Source organism: Anabas testudineus, chromosome 6, assembly GCF_900324465.2.
Source record: "Anabas testudineus chromosome 6, fAnaTes1.2, whole genome shotgun sequence".
NCBI classification, from domain to species: Eukaryota; Metazoa; Chordata; class Actinopteri; order Anabantiformes; family Anabantidae; genus Anabas; species Anabas testudineus.
Window position 1 is genome coordinate 10,681,806 of NC_046615.1, and position 17,824 is coordinate 10,699,629.

The window sequence follows — 17,824 nt, forward strand, 5'->3', positions numbered from 1 at the left end:
ACCTACGGTAACCTGCATGTCTTTGTACTGTGGGTAGAAACTGACACGGGTTCAGGGTGCACACAGAAAGGCTGCCCCCAGCTGCCACGTTCAGTCTTGCTGTGAGGTGATAGTGCCACCTGTATCTAGCTTGATGTTTCTTATTTATTTCCTACCTTTGTTGGTGCACTATTTGTTAATACTGTAATAGACAAACACACATAAACACAACATTCAGCACAAAACAGCATTCACACACTGTAATTAGATCTGCAGGGAATAATCACTTAGCCACTAAAAAGAAAATAAATCTAAAATATTTTTTTGGAATTGGTTAATGCTGTATTTTAACTAATTTTGCGAGTGTGTTCATCTGTTCAGAACTTTAAAGTAAATATGTTTGAAGTTTCATTGCTGATGACGACGATGAATTGTGTTGGATTTGTTTTAGTTAGTTAATTCAACTTACTTTATATAAATCACAAGTCTGAATCTTTGAATGTGTCATTTGCACAATAACTCCAACACTTGCTGTGGTTCTTCTATTATATCTTCTCTCTGGGATCAGATGGCTTCATTGCTGCCTGTTGGTCAGAAAGATTTTGTGCAAAAGGGAAGATGAGTCATCTAATGCAGAGGAATCACAATTAGACTTAATGTCATGTGTGACACCAATACAGATACACAGAAACAAGCAACAGACACACGATGAGGTGTTTGATTCAAAGAAGATGACGCTTTCACTCATTCAAAACCGTTCAGCCTTCTGATACACACACACACACACACACACACACACACTGCAAATATATACTCATATGAATGCATAAAAACACACATGCAAACACTCGCTCCCTCTCCGTGTATTTGAGCAGCAGGAAATGGAGACAAGACAGAGCCCTCAACTCAGGCGAGGGAAAAAATACTTCCTCTGGTGGTTTCCATGGAAACTGTCTCCCTTTCACTTCAAGGGAGGGCTAGCGACTAGTGGATGAGTTAGGCCGACATTTAAGGTGGCGCGTGGACAGGGTGGAAAGGAATTTAAGGTGGTTTAAAGTGTGAATCTATCAGACTTCTCCGCCTTCAGGATGAGAAGGTTCGTTTGAGTTGAGGGCAGTGCAGGGCAGGCAGTTGAGGAAACAGTGGAGCTGAGCAAGGATAATTGCAGCGTGCCCCTCTTTCACCTTGGGCTGCACAGTCAGCATGCTCAGAAGGCAGGACACACACATACGCACAGTCAGACACACACATGGATTATTGATATCAAAATCACAAATCTGATCATAATTACATTACAGCATGAGGGGATGATGCCACAGTACCAGTGTCATGCAGACCAAGTAATTGTAAAAATGAGAGATCTGGGGATTTGCCTGCGCGCGCGTGTGTGTGTGCACGTGTGTATGAATCCCGAGTGACTTGAGAGAGACAGTTTTCTCTCTCAAGTTTTCTTCATTTTGTAAAAACAATACTACTTTCATGTAAACATGTTGCTAATTTTTTTATGGGTTTTTATGTGTGGATCTTTAATTTAAAAGTAATTTACCAGTAATTTTCAAGAATCTTCCTGGAAATAACTCCACAGGTACGAATGAATTAAATTCAAATTAACATGCCTGAATGTAAAATGTATCGCACAAATATCTATGAAGTTTTCTATGACAAAATTGTATATCACAGGCAGACACAAGATTGATCAGTTCTTTTATTTGATGCACAAACCGTGGTATTTGACAATTTGTGATAATCAATGCTACAAATTAAGGCTGAAAGATATGAGTAAATAATGAAAATATTTTTTTAGAACACTATTTCCAATTGCGATTCTGTATTCAACCTTTTTTAAAGCTCATTGTTTCTGCATTGCTTCCTGTGCTCTCTGAATGCTCTATACAGCTCTGGTATTGCAGTCTAGCTGTGTGTGTGTGTGTGTGTGTGTGTGTGAGGGCGCACTGTGTGGCTTGTTCAGCATTGTATTCACTGTATGGAGGGCCATCATGTCTTACCCTATCCTTGAGTAATTTCTCTGTGGCATTTAGATTTGCGTTGGTATGTGGTGATAGTCACGAACACCCTTCCTACTTGGCAACTTGCGAACTTGCGTGTTCCTTCAGCGTTCTTGAACCATTTTCACTCACTTCCTCTGCAGGCTCATGTGGGCAGGTGTTTACACCTCTCTCATTGTTTAGAATCTAAAAACGAAAATTGCACCTTTGCATTGTGTTAAAATGCAACATAGATTTAAAATCAAATGTTTGCTGTGCAGACAGATTCTTGAAGTCTCCGGTGGTTGTAGCATTGCCTCAACATGACAACTTATTCACCTGTGTAAGGTAATGAGGTGCTGAGCAGAAGCATCGCTGCTAAACACTCTGCCTCACCACAAACACCTTTCCGTGCTTTTCACTAACACACAGGTCCCTCTTCGTCTCACTTTATTTCTCACATCTCCTCTTCTGTGTGTTTTTGTGCTGTAATAACAAACTCAGGGTCAAACCAAATCCCAGGTGACTCATTGTTACCGTGTTTGTCATGTTTTCCGATCTGTGTGACACTGAAAGATCTTTGCTGGATAACTTGGGGTTTTTAGTGTTTTTGTCCTTTTCCTCAAACCAAGACATGCTGAATTTGAAAATGTGTTTGTGATTGTCACTGGAAAGTTAGGACACAGAAAAAGAATATGGTGTAGAGTGAGGAAATGTTATCAGTGCCTTGACCCAGTTCTTTTACAGTGGTGAGAGAAGAGATAAATCAACAAAGGGATGGATGAAGTGAGGAGGGAACAGAGATGGAGACAATTAACACAACAGCCATGGAAGCCATCCAAGGCGAAAACGAGTGGGTGGATGAAAGGGAAAAAAAGACAAACATGAAGTAGCATGGTGAGGCTATTTGGCCTTGAAAGATTTGTGCACATGACAAAGGAAAGAAGAAAGAGAAGGATTAAAAGAGAAGGATTGGAAGAAAGAGAGCACGGGATGTGATGTGTCAGATGATTTAAATGTTTTCCTCCTGCCCAATGCGTCTGTCGTGATTCGTGTCTCTGTGAAGAAGCTGCTGCTGCAGATCGAAGTGTTGTCTGTCTATTAAAGGAGCACTTTGGGAGCGTCTAGCTGTGAGCCCAGAGATTCATGTTGTCTCCCCTCAGTGGTTCAATTTAGTGTCTACATTTCTTTTCCTCACAGCATACGCTGACTTTTTCTCCTCTTGTGATTTCTGCTTCCTCTCAGAGCTGCCCTATGGATGGGAGAAGATAGATGACCCTATCTATGGCAGCTACTATGTAGAGTAAGTGTCCCACTTGACTTGCTTAACTCAGCTGCTCTGTAGTAAAACAGGAAATGATTTTCCACGGTTTACAACGCCTCGTTCTGAATTATAAATGACTAAATTCTCATTTCTTTTTTATGTCTTACTGGTCATTTGACTAAACGTTTACACTGAGATACTGGTCTGTATCCAAGTTGTTTGATATGTTACTTTCCAGTTTCTGTTTTACTTGGAAGAACATTCAGTTTTGTTCCAGTCCAAACTACATTTAGCAGTAACTAGAGGTGTCCTTCACAACATTTGGCTGTCACTATGAATAACATTTTAATGACATTATTTTTTCATGTAAATGCTAGTACAATATTCATTTGTATTTTATTTTTAGTTTGTAAAATGCTGAAAAATATGTGGCTCTTAAATGTGTCCTGTTTGTTTTATTGTTGATTTTCAGTGGTATTAAAAAGAAATATGTAAATATGTGTTTTTAGTTCTGCTCTGGTGCTAATATTTACATGTAATGTGATGCCACTGTTCTTGTAGTTATGACAGGTGTAATTTGTCCTACTTAAACAGGTGCAGTGAACCTCACATACAGTATTACTGTACATGCCAATGACAGGAGCCCTATCTACCATAAATAACTGTATGAATATACAAGGCAGGAGTAAAAGGCAGCATTGTTTTCAATGTGCGCTTCTGGTTCTTACATTATTATAAAAATATTTTTATACAGTACTTGGTTAACGATTATGATTCTCAATGGCATTGTGGTGTTCTGTGTCATTTGTCATGAACAGGGTTATATATCGACCATTTATTGTTATGTTGCACTGAATTTTTAGTCACATCAATCGAAGGACTCAGTTTGAGAACCCAGTTCTGGAAGCCAAGAGACGTCTGGAGCAGCAGCAGCAGATGCAGAGCCAGGGACTCTCCGCTCTACCACTGCCCACTATATACAGAGGTACACATGAAATATTACAGTATGTGCAGTACTTGAATAAAAGCATGCTGACATACTCATTTACACAGAGATAAAAATGCCACGTCTGCAGAATGGACATTCACAGTACACACCCTTGATCTTCAGTGCATCAGGAACCTGGAAGCTCATTTGCTGATAGATTTTTAATGTAATAAAATTCCCTGTTTCGTTATGTTGAACATTTTTTCATATTTTTCCTGACTTATCTTATAAAGTGGGCCGCTGCATGAGTATTTGATGGGGCAGATGCACAATGTCACAACGTACAGGGTCAAATGGAAATCACTGGCAGTGCGGGGGACAGGGAACATGTTCACCCCGAGGCCCCTAGTGGGCTAATCTAGGCACGTGTGTTGATGTACTAGACCAGTACATAATGTACTTCTTCATCTGAATAAGAACTGCTCTCCAATGAGTCATCTTATGAGGACTTTTCTTTAAAAATATGTCCATTCAGCACTTCAGATTTAACAAAGATTACATTTTTAAATATAGATACTTGAAATCTCATACTTCAGAACCTCCTCTCCCTGCAGAGAAACCGTTGTTTACGAGGGACCCAACCCAGCTGAAGGGCACCTTCCTGTCCACAGCCCTGCAGAAGAGCACCATGGGATTTGGATTCACAATCATAGGAGGCGACGAGCCTGATGAATTCTTGCAGGTGAAGAGTGTTATACCAGACGGACCGGCTGCTCAGGATGGGAAGATGGACACAGGTAATTATGTTTACAAATGCCGGATTTTGACAACTGTTTGAGAGATAAATTGAGGTTTGAACAAACTACAATCTGTCACTGCTGATACTGTAATGCTGGGTTTATAGAAAGTGCTTAAGCACAGCCTTATTATCCTGACATGTCAACAGTACGAACCATAATTTCCTGCCAAGGCAGATTAAGTGTGAACACTTTTCTTTGTTGAGTTTGAATTAAATCAAGCAGATTGTTGCCTGTTGGATAATTTCTGTCAGAATTTCTTGAAAAAAGGTCGAAACTCAGCAGACGCCACAAAATTAAACTTTTAGCATCGCTTTGTGCTTATATGATTTTTAGTTGGCAGAGGTCATCCACAAAATCCCATTCACACATTGTGTCTTTTATATATTGGGCATTTTTCAATGAGGTCCATTGTGTTCAGTGATTTTGAATTGAATTCAGTTTTAAAACTTAGTGTTCTCTTTCACTGTTTTGACAAAAAGACATTATTTTCTTAATATTTAATGGATTGGATTTTGGACTATCAAAGCTAGCAATAATCCACTGGGTAATACTTTGTGTTTGTCAGCCAAAAGTAATGCTTGTTTTCATTTAAGTTAACCACAAGATTCTCTTCCTTCACACTTTCTTTGTCAAGAGATGGACACATACACAAAACAAGGCAACAATTACTTTGTAAAAAAACCCTGAACTTTTGGGCTTCAGTTTTTCTCCTTATGGTTCATTTTTGTTGCCAGATTCTTTTTTGTTGAGCAGTTTGAATGTTTTACAAAAACAACTCAAATATAGTTGATGAAATCCTAATAAGCTGTTCCACAAAATAAATGTAATCAATGTGAACAAAATTGCAGCGATACTCCAAGAACCATTAAAGTACATTTTCCAAAAACATTGTGGTAAATGTTCAGTAACCCCAGAAATATTCATTCATCTTAAAAGGGGCCATTTGTGCCCTGTGTGGCATATTTGGGGTGTCCTATATTGGTGACTGTGGCACTGTGTGTCCCAGACAAGGACTTCAGTTTCCTCTTAGTACCCTCTTTCTCCTCTGTCAGCGTGCTAAAACATTCTACTTTTAATGAGAACGAGAGAAACTGGTTTGACTGACATTCATTTTTACTTTCACAGCAGCACTGTGGTTGCCAGACTTCCCCTTACTAAAGAGTAGATTCTTGGGCTCCTCCATATCATGAATCTTGCTTTTTAGTTGTTTACAGAAGCAGTTTCTTGGTTTAACCTGACCTCAAAGAAGTGATTAGTAGAAGTCACAGTGGCAGTAGCTGAAGGCTCAGAGAAGAACTACGGTATGAGGCTTTATGTGTGCTCTGCTCTGAACCTGTGAGCTGGCCTCATGCCTGGCACGGTTGGTGCCTAAACTGCTCATTTAGAGCTTGTTTCAGAGCTGGGATTCCTCCTTTTCCTTCCTGCTCCTGCTTTCTGCTTTTATGTCTCTCCCACTGGCTATCAGTTGCTCTTTTATCTGGAATCCATCTCTTTCTATTTCATCCCCGTCTCTGTCTTTGTCTCTCTGGTTTACCCTTTATTATGTGTGCTTATCTAACCACGTCATCTGACACTTCTCCTCTGCTTTAAGCCTCTGTATATTTTCATCCCCTTTCTCTTTCTACCTCTTTAGTTTTTTTCTCTCCTCATCCCTCTATCCTGGTCTGTCAGCTTTTTCCTCCCCCTCTGTTCTGATTTCTCTCTCTCTCTCTCTCTCTCTCTCTCTCTAACTAGCTCCCCTCCGCTCTGTGACATTGCCAGTGCTGCTCACAAACACGCGTTCACACTCACGCAGTCACACACAGGCACACCCTGGCTGAGATTAGCTGGCCTATTTGAGCTGTGCGGCATTGCTCTTAGGGATTGTGTATGTATGGTGTGCGTTTATGTGTGTGCATGTACTCATGGGAGAGTGTGTGTGTGTGTGTCTGCACGTGTGACAGAGAGTGCCTCCAGAAGTGTGAAATAGAGGATTTGAGGCAGCTGCATTTGTCATAGGGCTTTGACTTTAAAGCTGAAATCCATAACTTTCTACACGTTCAAAGTACAGCAGAGATGACAGAGTATCCAGTGTCGCATTTGTGAAGTTGTTTCACCACGTTGCCATTGGTATGCATGAAAATGTCTTCAACGTGTTCAGGTACAGTGAACATGAATATAAAACTTAGTGAGCTGATGAGACTGGACGACACAGACACTGCCTGTTAGGGCAGATGTGACCTAACCAGTACAACTTTCAATAAACCATGGTACATATGTGCATTTTGTATTTCCATCTGGTCAGCACAGTACCATAAAAATAAAACATCATAATGCTGTGTGCATGAGCCAGGAGTCATCACTGTTACTACTCATTACTGTTACTGTGTGTGTCCATTAAAGAGTTTGAGATTTTCATAATTATAGGAACTCTGTGGGTGCCACTGAGCACCAGATGGGTCATATTCATGAAGATGCACCATCTCTCCGTCTCACACATGCACTTGCCTGCAGTAACAGTGAACTGGTATTATATTCCTGTGTGACACTTGAGAAGGACAGTGTGCTTCTTCTATTGTGCCGCATCTTGTCCAGATACCGCTGAGATTTGACATTTATGGCAACAGACTGTGACAACTTGTATTTCTGCAGCACAGTATGTTTGCACATGAACCACTGAGTCCAGATCATGTGCTCTCTGCAACATGTTGTATAGTGTGAGTGTGACTGAAACTGTTGTGTCCTTGCTGTCCTTTTCCTCTTCAGGCGATGTCATCGTCTACATTAACGACATCTGTGTGCTCGGCACTACACACGCCGATGTTGTCAAGTTGTTTCAGTCGGTGCCGATCGGTCAGAGCGTGACCCTTGTGCTTTGTCGAGGCTATCCTCTGCCTTTTGACCCTGAGGATCCAAGTGGTGCAGCGAGCACCTCCCTGACTCCCATTGGCCTGGAGCACCGCCCCCTAGTTGTGAATGGTCGCAGCAGCTATGACCCTTATCTGGAGTACTTGTCTTTGAGTTCCCAGCTGCCTCCTCAGGCTCTGGCTCAGGCATCTCACCCCGGGGACACACATCTAGACGGCTCATCCCTGCCGCCCACCACACCTGGCTCAGCATCAGCACTCACACCACACGACGATAACGTGTCCATGGCCTCCTCAGGGACTGCAGGGGTTAGTGGAGGAGCAGCACCAGGGGCAGAGCTGCTGACGGTTACTATGGTGAAAGGGACGGAGGGATTTGGATTCACTATTGCAGATAGTCCCACTGGTCAGCGAGTTAAACAGGTGATGTATAATGGATTGTCTGTACATCTCCCATCCCTTGTTCACTTAGTAGACCCTGAGATAAAATGTGTCAGAACCATTTGATGTTTTAATTGTATTTTACTTTGTGGGTTTCATAAAGTGAATGTGTTCTTCAAAGTGTAAAATCACAGTAGTCAGCTAAACTCAGTAATCGAGTTAAGCTGAGTTACAAATTAAACTTGAGACAGCAGGTCAAAGTATATTTTATTCAGTCGGTGCAAGATTAAAATAATAAGAACAATGTGTGCTCTGCCTCTGAAGAATTTGATAGTTAATAGCATGGAAATGTCCCAAATGACTGCCTTAAAGAAGCTTTAAAGTAAAAATAAAATGTGTATCCGATCAGACAGCCAAAGATAAAGTAGAAAATGATGAGTTGCGATGTGACAGATTATATTTATTATCCCTGTTGTATTTCCATTAAAAGAAACAATCTCTTAACAAGTAATTTGGTTTTTGGTCAACATTAGTGATGTATTCTTTAGCACAATAACTGCAGCTGTGTTACAAACAATATTCTTGAAAACATGTTGAAGTATCGGTCCTGGAAACCTTTGAACTCTAGTGAATTCTTGATTTGCTTTTGGACAGTGGAGAATTTGGAGAAAAAACAATTATAATTATATAAAGACAAGCCACGTACAGGTTTTCAGTAGGTGTTTTAGGTTAAGGTATTACAAAATCGAACTGGAGAAGGTCAAAGTAACCATGAGTTAATTTGTTATGGTGCAGGTGATGGAGCCAGGCTCACAGGCAGCAGCAGGGCTGATTGAGGGAGATCTGATCCTGGAGGTGAACCAGCAGCCAGTGGCTGCAGCTGGACATGGACGAGTGGTAGAGATGCTCAAAGAGTGTCCGGTGGGAGCTGAGGCGACGCTCCTCATACAGAGAGCAGCAGGTGAGACTCATTCCCATTTGTCTGTGTGTCTGCTTGGTTATTAGCTTGGAACATTTTCTCTATTTCTGTTGTTCATTCATAAGTTTGCAAAGAAACATCTAAATGAGACCTAATAACACTAGTGTCCAATAAACCAAAATGTATAGTACAGACTCAGAGTAGAGAGAAATTTGATAGTTAATTATTTTCCGGACAAAGCACGGTATGAATATAATCTACTTTATGACTCAATACTCAAAGGCAAATCATTTTCAGCTTTGTGTTACCTGCTGATTGTCCTGAATGTACTTATATCATCAACTGTGGAAAAAAACACTTACAATTAGCATCAAATCACAAGTGGCGCTTTGACACTGCTAATAAGACCAAGATAATTTTAGCAAAAATAATGAAGGGCTCAATGCAATGCAACTGCCCAGCTAAATATAAGCTAGCTTCTGATTGAGATGCACAAATATCTTGTTGCTGTGCATCTTCAACCCCAGCTGCAGCTTTGCAAGAGAGAAGTCAAGTAGAGTTGACAGCGAGAGCTTAGAGAGCAGAAGAGATTTTGATTATGATCATTTTGAGACCTGTTCTATTTTTGAACACATTCAAAACATTTTATTCAAGTCTCCAGATGAGATTTGATATTTGAAATATTAAATAGTTTTGAAACTACATGATTGTTTCCTGAAATAAAATCAGTGTTTTCCTAACCCTAAAATTACACTATAATGCTCTTCTTGGGAATCATAGATAATTACAGGAGCAAACGCTCACAGGACACATTATTACACATTAGAAAATAGAAAACAGAGAAATGAAATGAAAAGTGTGTTTCAATGTATTTCATATGTGCTGACTCATGCAGAGAAAACACAGAGATATTACAGATCCAAAAAGAGTGTAAGCAGATGTCATCGTAAGTGTTGTGTGTGTCACACCACGTGTCCTCAGTGTTTCGTGCAGCTCATCAGTGTTTTCCACTGAAGACGACTGGAGCAGCATGAGGGATTTAACACACCGGGAGTGTTTAAAGATACAGCCACTCAAAAGCTGGTAAAAATGTAACATGCAGTGGAGAGTTAGGGTAGAGAGTAGCATTAATATCACTGTTAGGTGTGGAATCGTGGATAGAGGTAGAGGGAAGTAGTTTAATTCCCACTGGACTCACTCAAACCTAAAATGAATGCAGTTATATTACTCAAATGTGCTTTAGACAGAAATGTCTGTGCAGAGTGTAAACTAGCAAACAGGCTGAACTGGTTGGCATGGTGCTGTTTGGCTGCTTGTACTGACTGTACTCCAAATACCCAGAAATATGTGCTTTTATTATACTTTTTATTATCTTTTATTTATACTAGTGGTCAATTTCGGCACGATTGTATCTGTAACAAAGAGAAAATATGATTAAAAACGATCTAAAAGAACAACATGCCGTTCTGTAGAGTTGAACGGAGATGACCACCATGTGATCTTGATCAGAAGAAGAAAAGTAAACTGGAGGTGTGATGTAGCTGAAGGATGAAGTAAGAAGACATGGGGAAGTTTGAAGTGCAGAGTTCATATAATATTGCCGGAACTTATTTCCGGCGAGATAGGCCACCTGTGAGGAAATTAAATTGCACATTTGTTTGACATGTGCATTTGCACTGATTGTCTAAAATGTGTTGCGGTCATAGGGTCAAAATTTGACTTGTTAATTACCTGCGGCTGCCACTGAGCTTCTGGCCATCTGACGAACACACACACTCAACATAACCAGTTATTTACCATATAGCACCATTAGGCAGCCTGAATGAACACCTGTCTTTTCAGGTTCATAGGTTCACTGTGGACTTTTGATGTGTAGCTTTGCAGTTCACATTTTCACATTCATTTTGTCATTATGTCTAGTTTTTCTGGAGATAAATTGCCAAGAGTGAAGAGTTATTTTGTATTGTTTCTGAAACGATAAGGGAACAATAAAGAGGAATTATAGATACGCTCTCATTTGCATCACTTTTTTGTATTTAATTAGGGATGAAGGCAATCAGTCTCTTATGCATCTCAGGTTTAATTAATTGAAGTGTGACAGGAATTATTATTGCAGACCTGAAAAACAATCAGAGACATTAGCTCTTAGTGATCCTAATGCATTAGACTAGCTGATATACAGTGGGTGTTGTTGGTGGGTTGCTGATGTTGCACCTGCTCTGTTGCAGTATATTATTGAGCATTATTGGAGAAGTCTTGACTAATTGTTGCCTGATCTTAGCAGATTGTTCTGTACTGTATGTTGTACAATGAATTACACTCAGACACTTGTTTACAGTAAAGGCAGTAAATTGTGCCGCTCTGCACACAAAGGACTCGAGTGTTTTCAGCAAGAAACAACTGTGTGTCTGTGAGACTAAACATCAGTATGCATGTGTATGTGAGCAGCTAAGATCAATCCATGCAGAGCCAGCATATGCCACCTGGTGGTTAGTGTTTGCAAAGACCCTCAGTCATGTGTCATTGTCAGATACGCCATTTGAAAAGCATACTGAAATTCAATACATAAATGAGGTTGCCCTACACACTTTAATGCATCATCATATGTACATAAACAGATCCATATTCAAATACACGGTCACAGGTTGCAATTGATATTCTTGTCAATTCTGGGCTGAATGTGACAAATTGGCTACCTTCCCTCAAAGATGCATCTCCTCCTTCACCCTCATCCATTTCAAAACGCCTCAGGACAACTGGCCCACCGGGACTACTGGCCTGACACACCAGGAACCTCTCTGACTCTGTGTTTCTCTCTCTCTGTAGGGTGAACGAAAGGAAAAGGCCCTTTAAAATTACTCAGCTGTACAAAATATCAGGAACATTTAGGCATGTTTGTGTTTGCAGACATCGAATTTCTGTGCAGAGCAGCAATGGAATACAGTTTGCACACATGATTTTAGATGTGTGACTGAGTGCATCGGTGCTTTGTGTAGCACAGACAGTGTGTTAGACTTCCGCTGTGTGTGTGTGTGTGTGTCGCTGTGTCTGACTGCTCTGTTGTAGCATGGGCAGTCTGCCAGAGTTCCACTGAGCTCTGGTCGTGTTCACAGCTCTGTCCCCTGACATCCCAGTTTGAAGCTGAGCCAACCATAGACTAGAGACATTTTGCGGCACCAATGAGGATGCAGATCATGGCTGTAAAGAGAAGGGTGTCAGACTGCACAAGCCAATCAGGCTGATCTGAAGGCCATCCAGAACTCAGCAGGCTAGTCTGTGAAGCCAGCCTGCCAGACTTCCTGACCACTGACTCGTAAGAGAGGCCACATGAAGCCTCTCCACCAGTCGTTTGTAATTCACCATCATTCATATGAGCGCAACACACATCAAGCACATACGCCAATGAGCTGCATTAGTATTTAAATTAAGCCTACCTGTGTCTGTAAGTGTGACGCTCCTCTTTAATACGAGTGAACAATTGCCTCTCAGCTCATACTCATTTCCTTCCATGGATCATTAAGAAAAGTTTTCCGACAGTGAGTTATTAGGATTCCTTAAAGGCGTCCCTTAAGGCCTGTATTCCCTGCAGAATGAGGTTATTAGTCCCAACCTCCCACTGAGCCTTCCCTCTGCTGCCAGTGTGCTGAATCATTTCAGCACCGCGGACAGCTCTCCTCATACCTCCATTCATGTTTATGGCATCATGGACACAAGGGAATTTATTTATTTTCCCTTGTCATTCTTGTAAGTCCTCCTCCACACCGACAGACGCCGCAGGGACATAGGGAAAAATGGAAAAGATTCCCATGTAGAAAAGTGACTCTAATGGAGCAAATGGAGGAGGGCTGTGGTTGAAAATTGGCGGGAGATAAAACATTAAAGTGGAAGAATAGGTAGAAATTATTTTGCATTTTCATTTTGTTTTCACATGAACTGGCTGTGATCTATTGTATTTCATTTTCCTCAAATTTCCCTGGGCTCCCTTAACTTGATAGAAAGTTCTTCCATTCTGCTCTGATGCTAAGTGCTCTGGCCCTCATCTCACCCACCTAAAAAAGAGTTAGTTTAGTTGGCGCCTCAGTCGGTAAGATGTTTCATCCAGTTCTCTCGGGCGTTTCTCGGGAAATCTGAGTAAATATTACGTATATCAGGATTCTCAGTGGCCACATCTGTTAAGGATTCACCGGTGAGGTGGCAGGAGTCTGGAGTGCTTTGAGTGTGTTTGTATGTATGTATGTATGTATGTGACTCACTGCAGCACAAATGTGCCAATGTCTTTGATTCTGTGGAGTCATAGGGAAACTGTGTTGACGAGATTATTGTTGTGATATAGAGTCCTCCCTGTTTTCTACGTGCAGACACAGCATGACTTACAGAGAAAACTGTGTGTGTGTGTGTGTGTGTGTGTGTGTGTTGTTGGGGGAGCGGGTCTCTGCTTTTGCCTGGAGATAATGATGTAATTATGCTGAAAACAAATGCAACAACCAAACCCGTTTAGGAAGAGTTGCACAAACAAAGTCACAACACTAACTTGTAATTTTTAACACATTAAATGAAGACCTGTATCTCATCTGTAGTGTTTGTTTTGTTTTATTTTTCTGTTTCTTTTTGATAATAATCTGACACATTATTATTAGACTCTGCTCTCTGGTAAATATGTTTTTTGTCTTTCTCATTCAGGCCACATCTCTCCGTGGAAGACCTCCAAACAGGTACAGTGGTTGAACCACATGTTCCTGCTTGTGTGTGTGTGTGTGTGTGTGTGTGTGTGTGTGTGTGTGTGTGTGTGTGTGTGTGAGTGAGACAGAAAGAAAGAAAAACAAGAGGGAAAAGGTTTGTGTGTGAACCAGATTTGTTTGCTGAAGCGGAGAGGTAAGACACTAGTGTGTAGGATGTTTTGCCTTAGAGGTCTCTGGCTTTTGCTTTATTGTGAAATGAGCCAGTCTGTTGTGACCTGCTTATTGGTTTGATCGTGTCAGATCTCACACTTCGCCAGATGGGGAAAAGCTCTTCAGATTTATACGTTACCTGCACCTGCCACAATCAGCACTCATACATGGTATTAGAATAATCCTATTATTATTCCAATATTCCTTTAGTTTAAATTGTGGCCACACATCTTGCACCTTTAATCGATAAACAGATAAAACAGATTAAACATTGTTTTTACCCCTTAAGTTAACCCTAAGAAATCCATGGTGACAAAATGAAAATTAGTTTTTAGAATAGTTGAAAATTGAAATCTCTCACTTAGAGCAGGATTCACTCTCTTAATTCAGTAAAGGTACTTGTAGTTTTCAGAAGTCTCCACAACCTGCGTACCTGGATTTAGGCCGGGTCCTGGTGGTTCCAAACTAATAATTGGATAAAAATGAAAGAACCATTTCCCAGATATTGAGGCCACGATGCTCCTGAGAACAATGAAAGCTTTAATAATGGTTTTATACCCATGTGCTGATCTTCACCTAGCCAGTTTTTTATGAGGTCTACATGAACGGTTTAAGTCCTGACATGCAGTGTGGACAGTGAGAACCTTTATACATAGGTTTGTACTTTTCTAAACTACTGTATGTCCAATCAATTTATTTTACCACAGCAAATGGTCTGAGTACTTTAATTTAGATTTGTGATTTGCAAAAATCACTATTGCATTATGAGTTATCAAATTAGGCTAATGGGGGGAAAATTAAAATCACCCAGGTTAACTTGTCTCATTACCTTATTAGTTATCCTCTGTTTTGTTGTAGCTCGTTGATTTTCTTTTATTATTTTAATCTGGTCTGATTTAATTTCTGCAGCTGGTCCTGTGTTGTTATTTCCATTTTTTCTACTCTTATGCTAATATTAGTTCTTCTGCCTTCTACCTGTAGAAGTATTATAAGCATCACTACATAATATTTCAGCTTTTTGTTGTGGAGTTGTTTTCTTCTGCCTGCATGGTGTGTTCAGTTCCCCTTCAGATAATGAAATTGATCAATCGATGTGACACAAACAGGCATTCGTCCCAAAGCTGACAAACACGCTGTTTGTATTTCTAAACGATTGCAGAAACGTAATGCACAGAAATAATTAAATCATGCCGTAATACTACATGACACATGCTTGCTATGTACGATATCCTCAATTAAACAGCTCACGCTTGTGTTGTCTTGTAGTTGACTGACCAGTGGGATCCACATGGCAGCCCCCAGGCAAACTTGTCTGGCTCCGTCTTACCTCCTGGCATGCCCTTCCCCAATCAGCCGCAGCACCGCACTTCAGTGCCTGACTCAACTGAAGGCTTCGACCTTAACAAGCCCGACCCCTATGACCTTTATGAGAAGTCGAGGGCTATCTACGAGAGTCGACGTGAGTACAGGGCCTTTAGTTCATGACGCATGGAGCATTATGTTGTTTTAAACACAAACTATTTTATAGTAGCGTTTAAATGAAAGTGAGAGTTCACCTTTATTGACTGTATCACTGCATCAGGTCCAGAGTACGAAGAGGTAGAGGTGCACCTGCTGAGGGAGAAGACCGGGTTCGGCTTCCGCATCCTGGGGGGAGACGAGGCCGTGCAGGCTGTGAGTCCGGACGCCCGTGACAAGGCTCGTATGGGACGGGCTGGACCACACACATTTTTAACCTCATATACACCAAACTCATCCGACTCACACCTAACCTCATCTGACACTCTTCATCTAGTTCTTACATCTGACAAACACACCATCCACACACTGTCACACACTTTCTCGCTGTCCTGACCCTCTAAACGCTCCGTACCTCCCATACTGAAGTAACGCCTTGCTAACTTGTGAAAGTGTGCAACAGCATGCAAATTGTGATATAGAGAAGTGTGGAAGCAGAATATTTGAAAGGTGAAAACTAGTTTTAAAAATGAGTTTATAAGCTAGATAAAGCAATTAGTGTGTGAATCCACTCTCTGTCTCTGCCGTATCTTCTTCACCTTTATCTATGCTGCTAATATTGATTGTCTTTGAACAGATTGTTATTGGAGCTATAATAGAGAACACTCCTGCTGAGCGTGATGGGCGACTTCGACCCGGGGATGAGCTCATTTCTGTGGATAAAAATGTGGTTGCTGGGAAACCGCACAAATATGTAATAGACTTGATGCATGCAGCCGCTCGTAATGGTCAAGTCAGCTTGACTGTGAGAAGGAGAGTGCAAACGCCTGGTGAGGACATGTTTTATTTTTTTGTTCTTTCTGTTTTGTTTTGGGTTTTTTTCTCACTTTACTAAAACTGAAGAACATGCTGCACATTTCACTGGCATTGACTTTAAAAAAAAAACTTGGACACAACACACATGCTGACAATCTGTGTGCAGGATCAGTGTGTACTTCTCACCCACACATCTTTTCTGTGGTAGTAGATCATAACGTGCATCATCACGTCTTTCCTTTGTTCACTGTGATCACTGCAGCAGGCCGTGTGGTTTTTGCCTTTCTGAATGCAGTGCTCCTGTAGATGGTTACACAAGTTATCAAGTGACAAACCAACAAGCAAAAGTTTCATTGAGAATATATGTGGGATGGAGAGAAATGGCTGCTGTAAGATGGTTTTACATTAGCAGGGGTGTTGCCAACGTGCCCTGTCGCTGCGTTCCCTCCAGGTGAACTGTGTCCAGTGAATGGCCGCAGCCCCGGTTCAGTGTCAACACAACACAGCTCTCCACGGAGCGATGCAGCCTCGGCCTCAGGGCCTCCAGCAGTCGCCGTCCCCGCTGCCACCTCTCCTCCAGAGGGATCCGCTCTGCAAACCAGTGACGTCGTTATTCACCGCAAGGAGAACGAAGGCTTTGGCTTTGTCATCATCAGCTCCCTGAACAGACCGGAGAACGCCACTGTCATCAGTGAGTTACCGATCTCTGGATGATGATTTGTAAACCTTGATGACAAATGATCTGATGGGTTGTTACTGTGCCAGGGTGATTGATTGTTTGTTTGTTTTTTCTGTTTCAGTGTCAGATGGTACATGGTATCTGTGAGCATTTTGAGCATGTGATATAATCCTCATTATATAGGCTTTACTAATAACCACCGGATTTTATGGCCATTACCAATAAACTTAGTTTTTATTATCTTTTCCAATAATTTCTGATTTTTCATTAGCTGTAATCAAACTGATACTGATTTGTTGTTTTTTTTTTACTTTGCTTTACTTTTTGATTGGTTAAACATAAGGACCACCTTGTTATTGCCTCTTTCCAGCTGTGCCCCATAAAATAGGACGCATCATTGAGGGCAGCCCAGCGGACCGATGTGGAAAGCTGAAGGTGGGTGACCGGATCCTGGCTGTGAATGGACAGTCCATCATCAGCATGCCACACGCGGATATTGTCAAGCTCATTAAAGACGCCGGGCTAACAGTCACTCTTCACATCATACCAGAGGAGGGTAAGTATATTAGTGTGAAATGAAAACAGATTATATTTTGTGTATTCTGTGTGGGAACTTGTTTAGCTTTCTCTTTGTATTTCGAAAAAGAAAACTCTCTGACATCATTCACCTGTGTTGTAAATGAATGTGTTTCCTTCACTCTATTACCATACATTAACTTAAAGTCTTCTGAACTTAAAGGAAGTTTAAGTCAAAGTAATCTTCACAGAGTAAACATGAAAAGATTCAGGCTTGATGTTCTGGTGCTGTTTTGATTATGACGGTGCGTGAACATAATCACACTTTGTCTTATAACACTAAGACATTTTAGGTGTGTTTCAT

At 41.1% G+C, this 17,824-nt stretch overlaps 1 protein-coding gene across 7 annotated transcripts in view; it reads left to right on the forward strand.

Moving 5' to 3' along the window:
* The window catches only part of LOC113166205 (membrane-associated guanylate kinase, WW and PDZ domain-containing protein 2-like), a 61,938-nt gene that overhangs the window by 37,793 nt on the left and 6,321 nt on the right, over window positions 1–17,824 (forward strand). For 5 of the 7 annotated variants that reach the window (XM_026366213.1, XM_026366215.1, XM_026366218.1 and 2 more), the window contains exons 7-17: window positions 3,210–3,267; window positions 4,092–4,213; window positions 4,771–4,953; window positions 7,702–8,225; window positions 8,979–9,144; window positions 13,783–13,814; window positions 15,258–15,450; window positions 15,574–15,689; window positions 16,087–16,279; window positions 16,717–16,956; window positions 17,315–17,500. In XM_026366213.1, coding sequence (XP_026221998.1) covers window positions 3,210–3,267; window positions 4,092–4,213; window positions 4,771–4,953; window positions 7,702–8,225; window positions 8,979–9,144; window positions 13,783–13,814; window positions 15,258–15,450; window positions 15,574–15,689; window positions 16,087–16,279; window positions 16,717–16,956; window positions 17,315–17,500 — 2,013 coding nt within the window. The remainder of the gene's footprint in view (window positions 1–3,209; window positions 3,268–4,091; window positions 4,214–4,770; window positions 4,954–7,701; window positions 8,226–8,978; window positions 9,145–13,782; window positions 13,815–15,257; window positions 15,451–15,573; window positions 15,690–16,086; window positions 16,280–16,716; window positions 16,957–17,314; window positions 17,501–17,824) is intronic. The other 2 variants (XM_026366214.1, XM_026366219.1) reach the window with 1 other exon arrangement.